This window comes from Prunus dulcis, chromosome 4 (assembly GCF_902201215.1).
Source record: "Prunus dulcis chromosome 4, ALMONDv2, whole genome shotgun sequence".
Classification (NCBI taxonomy): Eukaryota; Viridiplantae; Streptophyta; class Magnoliopsida; order Rosales; family Rosaceae; genus Prunus; species Prunus dulcis.
The window spans coordinates 2,349,142-2,355,141 of NC_047653.1; the positions used below are offsets into that span (position 1 = coordinate 2,349,142).

The 6,000-nt window shown below is 35.2% G+C and overlaps 2 protein-coding genes across 2 annotated transcripts; both read right to left on the reverse strand.

The window, feature by feature from the left end:
* Positions 1-204: 204 nt before the first annotated feature.
* LOC117624030 lies at positions 205-2,782 on the reverse strand. Its single transcript, XM_034355144.1, has 6 exons — positions 2,590-2,782; positions 2,294-2,377; positions 1,933-2,001; positions 1,341-1,670; positions 812-910; positions 205-544 (listed from the first exon to the last, which is right to left on the reverse strand). Exons 1-6 carry the CDS (start codon positions 2,717-2,719, stop codon positions 240-242), a joined length of 1,017 nt encoding a protein of 338 aa, XP_034211035.1. The 5' UTR covers positions 2,720-2,782; the 3' UTR covers positions 205-239.
* A 791-nt stretch (positions 2,783-3,573) lies between these two features.
* Positions 3,574-5,836, reverse strand: LOC117624038 (protein LOL2-like). The gene is made up of 4 exons (XM_034355152.1): positions 5,704-5,836; positions 5,089-5,196; positions 4,480-4,589; positions 3,574-3,899 (listed from the first exon to the last, which is right to left on the reverse strand). The coding sequence occupies exons 1-4, from the start codon at positions 5,786-5,788 to the stop codon at positions 3,828-3,830; spliced, it is 375 nt and encodes a 124-aa protein (XP_034211043.1). The 5' UTR covers positions 5,789-5,836; the 3' UTR covers positions 3,574-3,827.
* Positions 5,837-6,000: the final 164 nt, after the last annotated feature.

Consider the following 6,000-nt stretch of genomic DNA (forward strand, 5'->3'; position numbering starts at 1 on the left):
TAAAAGACCACTCTTTTTTCTTTTATTGTATGCAGTCAATCTCATTCAACATAGGGATACATGGTCACATGTAGGAGTCGAATTAAATATTGCAGGAGATTTACTCATGGAGTGAGTTACTCTACATGTCTAGAAAGATTACAATTATTTAAAAACATTTAAAATAAAAATTCTAATTATTTGTTAAATTGTAATTCACATTAATGTTTAAAATAACTTTAACTCTCCATTCTCTTATTTCAATTGAAAGAACAAGAACCAGTATAAGGGTCACAAGAAAAATTAGAAGGTTTCCCCTCGAGGATCGGACACATATAAGTCATGTGTTCACCTCTGTTCCTACAACGTAAACAATACACGATAACTGCATATCCATAGCTTAGGCCACAACTACCACAACATGAGTCTCTAAAGTGGCAACCACAAAATTTACAAAGCACAACACACCTACTGCTAACAATTGCGTTCTTTGGGACTAGATACTTGTAAGGGCATATTTGCGTAAAGTGATCACCCACCTTTAAACAATACTCACATTCATGACCTGTGTGCAATTTGTTGATTCAATGTTAAATACAATAAAAGCAAGAAAAATAATCAGTTATTATTATTTTTAGAAAAAACAATGAATAAATGAAGATGATAAAACTCAAAAATAAGTATTGTGAGCACATTACATAGAATAACAACAAATACATAGATGTTTTGTCATAAGAGATTTTTTTTTTTTTTAAAAAAGAATATATTTAAATAGAGAAGCTGTAGGCACAATTTATTTTTTTTCTTTTTGTCCTTAAAATCAAAAGCTTACCAATAAGTTTTTCAGTCTCCGATTCATCAGCCTCTGATTCATCCGTCTCTGATTCATCAGTCTCCGATTCATCAGCCTCCGATTCATCAGCCTTGCTCCCTATTTCCATGCAATTACATTGTTAAATACACAAAGAAAAAAGGTGATGATGTCAAAGAAGTTAGAAGGAATGACATCTATGATCCCAACAAATAACGATAAATCAATTATATCTTAATTTGATCAATTAGCAATGCCATGCCACCATCTTCAATTATTTCCCAAAAATAAAACAGAATCGTGCAACACAAATATTATGTTGAGAAATACACTCAAAAATAATTTTCCTCTAAAAGTAAACAAATAGAAATAGGATATTGTACGGAACCAAATCCTACCAGAACCAAAACGCAAGTAATCTCATAATCCTACCAGAACCAAAACGCAAGTAATCTCATAGGGAATTTATCAGACACAAAATTATAGGGAATTTATCAGACACAAATTCTTTGTCACAAACCCTTAAAATTAAACGAAAGAGGAAACATACTGATTGTCTTTGGCCGGTGGATTTGCAAAAGTGGAGACACAACGCCGTCGTCCACGACTGTGTGTGAGCGAAAAGAATTCCGCTTGCGGTTCGGACACATATAAGTCATGTGTTCACCTTTCTTCCCACAATTTAAACAATCCATGATAACTGCACATCCATCTCTTCGGCCACAACTGGCACAACATGAGTTTCTAAAGTGGCAACCACAACGATTACAAAGAACCACACACCTAGTGCTAACAATTGCGTTCTTTGGGACATTAAACTTGTAAGGGCATAGTTGGGTAAAGTGATCACCCACTTGTAAACAATACTCACATTCATGACCTGTACAATTGGTTGATCCATTGTTAAATACAATAAAAGCAATAAAAATAATCAGTTATTATGATTTTTAGTAAAAACAATGAATGAATGAAGATGATAAAACTCAAAAATCAGTACACATGACATAGAATAACAACAAATACATAGATGTTATGTAATAAGAGATTATTTAAAAAATAAAAAATAAAACAAATATATGTAAGTAGAAAAGCTGTAGGTGCATTTTTTTCTTTTTCTTTTGTACCTAAAATCAAAAGCTTACCAATAAGTTTTCTAGGCTCCAATTCATCACTCTCCGATTCATCAGCTTCTGATTCAAGAGAATTGCTCCCTGTTTCCATGCAATTACATTGTTAGATACAAAAAGAAAAAAAGGTGATAATGTCAAAGAAGTTTAGAAGGAATCACATCTATGATCCTATCAACAAATAACGATATTATTGAATATCGATTATGCATCATACACACACCAAAATAGATTGGTTGGAAAAAATCTTCTTCAAAAACTGATTCAAAATTTTGGCATAGTCATAAGAGATTAATAAATAAAAAATAAAAAAAGAATATATGTAAATAGTGAAGCTGTAGGCACATTTTTTTTGTCCACAAAATCAAAAGCTTACCAATAAGTTCTTTAGCCTCTGATTCATCAGACAGAAATTCTTCATCCTCATATTCTTCAGGCTCTGATTCATCAGCCTTGAATCCTATTTCCATGCAATTACATTGTTAAATACAAAAAAAAAAAGAAAAAAAAAAGAAAAAGAAAAAAAAAGTGACGATGTCAAAAAAAGTTAAAAGAAATGACATCTATGATCCCATCAATAAATAACTATATTATTAAATATGGGCTATACATCATGCAAACACCAAAACAATTGCAGGAGAAATCATCTTTTAAAAGAAAAGGTATACATACTGATTACTGACGTTTCGCAGTTGATGGGGACCATAGCTGGAGAGACAAGGTCCTTTCTGCCGCTGTCCTTATAGAGGAACTCCGATTGGGAATCGAATTTCAGGCACTCCAAAGATGAGACGATGTCCATGGCTGTGTAGATCTTGGTGTTTGGCTTTGCGATTGTGAGAAAACAAACGACGGGCGGTTTGGGTTTAGGGTGATTGTGAGAGAATGAAAAAGGGCGTTTCTTACTTAATGTTATATAGGCGGTTTGGCTTGATTGAATAACCGACCCTATTACAACTATATTAATCAATATTATTTTTTCCATTTCAGTCTTGATTAAATAATAAATTATCATTAAAAACTAATAGACCCCAATGCACGCATCTGTAATAGGCAGGGCATTAATTTCTAGAGCTGGAATATTCTTTGGTGATTTTGAGTCCCAAATAAAGGAAGTTAATTAATGTGGTTTTTTCCTTTGTTTTACGTTTCCTTTTATTTTCAAGTTTGCGCTGACAATGGTCATTCATGCCTAGTTGCCAGTCATTTGTGACAAAAACAAAACACCATGTAGACAATCATACGATCCAATGCATGGCTGTGGAATTTATGGCAAATAACATAAAAACGCATTCCTTTTTCTTTTTCTTTTATTGTATGCATTCCCATCTCCAACCATAGAGAGATAGGGCTGCATATAAAAGGAGTCGAATTAGATATTGCAGGAGATTTTTTTCCTGAACCTTTTGCATAGAAGACTACAATTATTTTAAAACATTTAAAATAAAATAAAAATCTCATTATTTGTTAAATTGTAATTAACATTTGATCTTCTTGAACCTTTTGCTTTAACAGTAGAGTATCATTCCAATGGACATTAGTTCGAAGAAAAAGAACCATATCATGGTCGCAAGTAAATGCAGAAGGAATGGAATACACCAAAATTTTCTGATGGGTTGATGTGATGTCAGGAAATAAAGAAAGGAGTCTGATATCTGAGCATGAGAAAGCTTGAACTGATAAAATTGCTAAACTGGAAGAGTCATTGAAAAAGAAGAAGCAGGCACCTCTCTCTCCCCCTCTACGTTTACTAATTCTTGCAATATGATATGGTACGTGTTTCTGCCATAGGTGTGAAGTTGAATTTCAAATACAGTACCACATTATTACATGCTGCATTTGCAAAATGTTTAAAATTAGTCAACAAATTTTCCTCTCTACAATTTCTAGGCACGCCTCACATAAGCAGTTTAATGAACAGGATTGGCAGGGGGAGGTGGTTGCCCCTGTTGAACAGACCATGGAGGACGCTTGTTGTGTTCCTACAGATAAAAACATTTCATATCCAGTCATACATATGAAACACAAGCAATTGCATTCTGATCTATTTACAACAACTAAATACAAATGACAATACATTTTGTTTTAAAAGTGCTTTCTTATTATTCTCCCTTATAATAATAGCTATTACCAATGAAAGAACAACATGACGTCTATAAATACGAAGCAAAAAAAATAGAACTTTCATTATTGTACCCGTGTGAAAGTCTACAAATCCCATAACCTCTTCTAATTTTTATTTCAAAGGAAATCTTTCTTCTTCTTCTTTTTTTTGGGTTGGGGGGGGGGGGGGGGGGGGGGGAGGATAAGAAATATCATCTCATCATCAGGCAGTTCAAAGAGAGCATCTCATCCCTGTCCTCGGTAATTTCTTGATAATCATGGAAACAAAGTTCTAGACTTCGCTAATAACTTCTTACAAAATTTCTGATTTCACATATGAATACTAGCCTATTGGCAGTGAGACTCACAAGTGTATTCCCATAACAGACACAATTAATGGTTTCAACGTGTCCACAGCACAGAGGTATCTATTCTTTTGCATGTATATTGTTTACTTACTCCAATTTCTGTCACAAACTGGCAAGAGGAACACCTGACGGATGAAGCTCCATATTGATACATCAGCAACACTGCACAACTACCACATTTAACTTGTCCAACCTGATCAGCTGATAAAAGAAGAATGAGTTAAAAAATAGGACATAGTGCCGTCATGACAGTAATTGCATAACTATTGCATAACAATGAATCGATTTTAAGTCCACTGGCACTTGTGGTTTAGTCCTGAACTACTGCACACTGCATGGGGACCTTCGAAATTTCATAACAAATTTTACAAGAAAAAGAATTGATTGCATCACCCTAATCAACCAAAAAGATCAGGTGTTGCACAAATTCTATATTTAATGTTAGTTATAGATCACACATTATTTTGGGGTCATGCACTGCTTCTTTGAATGAAGTTGCAACTGCAGTCTCTCTTTCTCCTTTTACATTGTTATCAAATTTTGGCAATACTTGCGCTAGGCGTACAGTATCATCACAAGATAACATTTAGTAAGGAAACCCACAACAATTTTGGAGAAGGAAAAAGAGGAGAGAATGAGACTGAGAACGTTGCTTACTAGGTACACCAAGTATCTAAGTGAAAGAGGAAGAGAGAAGAACCTTCTAGCACAAAGTTGACTGTCTGACAGCATGAGCATTGAACATGTCTGGCTCCCCGTGAATATTTAAGCAGGCGACGGCAAGAACCACAAACCATTTGAGCTATTTCTGCATCACAATTAGCAAGCTCATCAGATTAAAAAAAACCTTTCACTGTGTGTAAAAACTGAGATGAAAGGCTCTATGGAACATTCTTCTGAGGAATCTAAAGATCAACATTTAGTAATTCAGCGGTTCCAATAAGGTAGCCATGGGATCTGATCTGATGTTTTGGATCCAATAATTATTTATGCTGGTATGGTAGCAAATTAGCAATGCATCATAACCCAAATTATCCATGATTCATTCCTATTCCTGCTCAGCCCCTAATCTATAAATCGTTTGATGATAAAGTTGCCAACGTAGAAAGTTGGAAAATTTTGAGACAAGTAAAAAAGCAAGACAAGTGAGTTGTCAAGTGGGCAACCTTAAACAAAAAATAAAATTAACAACACAACGCCTTTCTAAGTATAAGAGAAACTCCAAATAAAACGAAACACATAGCACTCGAGAATAAAACATAACAGAGTCGATGTTGTTTGTTATTATGCGGTCATACAATGGGAAGAGACTGACCGGAAGGGGAGGGTGGTGGTTGGGCAGCAGCGATGGATTGGTGCTCGGGGACTGGCCCTTTGTCTACTTCCACTGTGCTCTCCATCCTCCTCTCTGTCTCTGTCTCTGTCTCTGTCTCTGTCTCTTGCACGCACCGCGGGGGGTTGCAGACAACAACTTTACATACCTCGAAACGCTGTCGTTTATGTTGCGGGCCTAAGATTATTGGTAAGTTCTAATAGGCCTAAGGTGAGCCTGAAATGGTGAATCCAAATTGGACCAAATGTTGAGCTGTAGACCGCATGGGCTCGCTCGTTT

Bases quoted from the DNA above. Each gene is read 5' to 3' on its own strand.
- LOC117624030 (XM_034355144.1), bottom strand. From the start codon at position 2,719: ATGGACATCGTCTCATCTTTGGAGTGCCTGAAATTCGATTCCCAATCG. The intron at 1,671-1,932 runs GTAAGCTTTTGA...CCAATTGTACAG, and splicing joins GGAGCCTAGAAAACTTATTG to GTCATGAATGTGAGTATTGT. The intron at 545-811 runs GTAAGCTTTTGA...AATTGCACACAG, and splicing joins GGAGACTGAAAAACTTATTG to GTCATGAATGTGAGTATTGT.
- LOC117624038 (XM_034355152.1), bottom strand. From the start codon at position 5,788: ATGGAGAGCACAGTGGAAGTAGACAAAGGGCCAGTCCCCGAGCACCAA. The intron at 5,197-5,703 runs GTCAGTCTCTTC...ATTGTGATGCAG, and splicing joins ACCACCACCCTCCCCTTCCG to AAATAGCTCAAATGGTTTGT. The intron at 4,590-5,088 runs GTTCTTCTCTCT...TTCTTTTATCAG, and splicing joins AGTCAACTTTGTGCTAGAAG to CTGATCAGGTTGGACAAGTT.